The sequence below is a fragment of the Phalaenopsis equestris genome, unplaced genomic scaffold, assembly GCF_001263595.1.
Source record: "Phalaenopsis equestris unplaced genomic scaffold, ASM126359v1 Scaffold194565, whole genome shotgun sequence".
Taxonomy (NCBI): Eukaryota; Viridiplantae; Streptophyta; class Magnoliopsida; order Asparagales; family Orchidaceae; genus Phalaenopsis; species Phalaenopsis equestris.
The window spans coordinates 1-1,168 of record NW_018214514.1 but is presented as its reverse complement, the minus strand read 5'-3'; the positions used below and the strand labels follow the sequence as shown (position 1 = coordinate 1,168).

The following is a 1,168-nucleotide window of genomic DNA, read 5'->3' as shown; positions in this document are numbered from 1 at the left end:
TTTCATAAATTCTAAATTGCTGAATCCGAGTACTCGCCAAAAGCAATAAAAACAAAAATTTATTATCCATTTCACCCTCAAAATCAACAAACTTGTCAGCCCTATGGTTGACAAATGCTAATAGGGAATGTTTATAACTTGGAGCAATTCCCTAGAAGCACGTACAGCTGCTTGCATGGACTCGGCATGCTTTGTGGCTATGTAAATAAATAAATAAATTTCAAGTCAACTCTCAATGAGCATGTTCGCTATGACTGCTTTAATGAATAAATGATTTCTAAAAAATCTTATCTTTCGGAATTTATTCCATCTTTAGAGCAGTCTCCCATGGATGCTATCACAGGCAAGCCAATAACTCGTAGCATTATATATATAACAACATCGTACGCAGTAAGTTATCACATAACTAAATCGCTCTGTAAAATGTTATCCTTCATGTCGTTGCTCTCCTTTGTTACTGCGGTCCTTCTGTTAAGCTTGAGCAATGCACAAATAATGTTTGGCTTTTACAAATTTGTCTGCCCTAATGCTGAATATGTTGTTTATAATGAAATGGTGGACATCCTTTCTGTAGCTCCAAGCCTCGCTGGTCCTTTGCTGAGGATGCATTACCATGACTGCTTCGTTAAGGTAAACACTGCAGTTCGAAAATATATATTGCATCAGGGATTTTTTATTTTTTATTTTGTACGACATGCATTCAAAATTATCTTGAATTGATTATTCATTTATTTTAATTTTTGCTTCATGGTTTTGCATTATCTTATCGAGTATGAGAATTTAAGTGAAAAAAATTTCAGGGATGTGATGCTTCAATACTGTTGAATCCTACATCAAATAATGTTACAGAGAAAGTTGCGGCTCCAAATTTAAGCATTAGAGGCTACGGAGTGTTCGATCGAATTAAGGAAAAATTAGAAGAAACTTGCCCTGGGATTGTCTCTTGTGCAGATATTGTAGCACTGGTTGCAAGGGATGTGGTTGCCTTGGTATGTGCTATTTTTTGTATAAGTATAGATTTGCTTCTAATGCATCAGAAAATTATTATTGTATTCATAAAGATTGCTTAATTGTTTTTAGGTAGTAGTAAGTTAAGCTTTTTAATTCATGCATTATGTTCGACTTGGGATAAGTTGAAAACATTCTTGTGTAAGCAGACCATAACAAA

The 1,168-nt window shown here is 34.4% G+C and overlaps 1 protein-coding gene across 1 annotated transcript; it reads left to right on the top strand.

The window, feature by feature from the left end:
• Positions 1-435: 435 nt before the first annotated feature.
• LOC110034913 (peroxidase 1-like) lies at positions 436-989 on the top strand (the record flags this gene model as incomplete). The annotated part of the gene is made up of 2 exons (XM_020739150.1): positions 436-630; positions 801-989. Coding segments are annotated over exons 1-2 (384 nt in total), but the record flags the coding sequence as incomplete, so codon positions are not given.
• Positions 990-1,168: the final 179 nt, after the last annotated feature.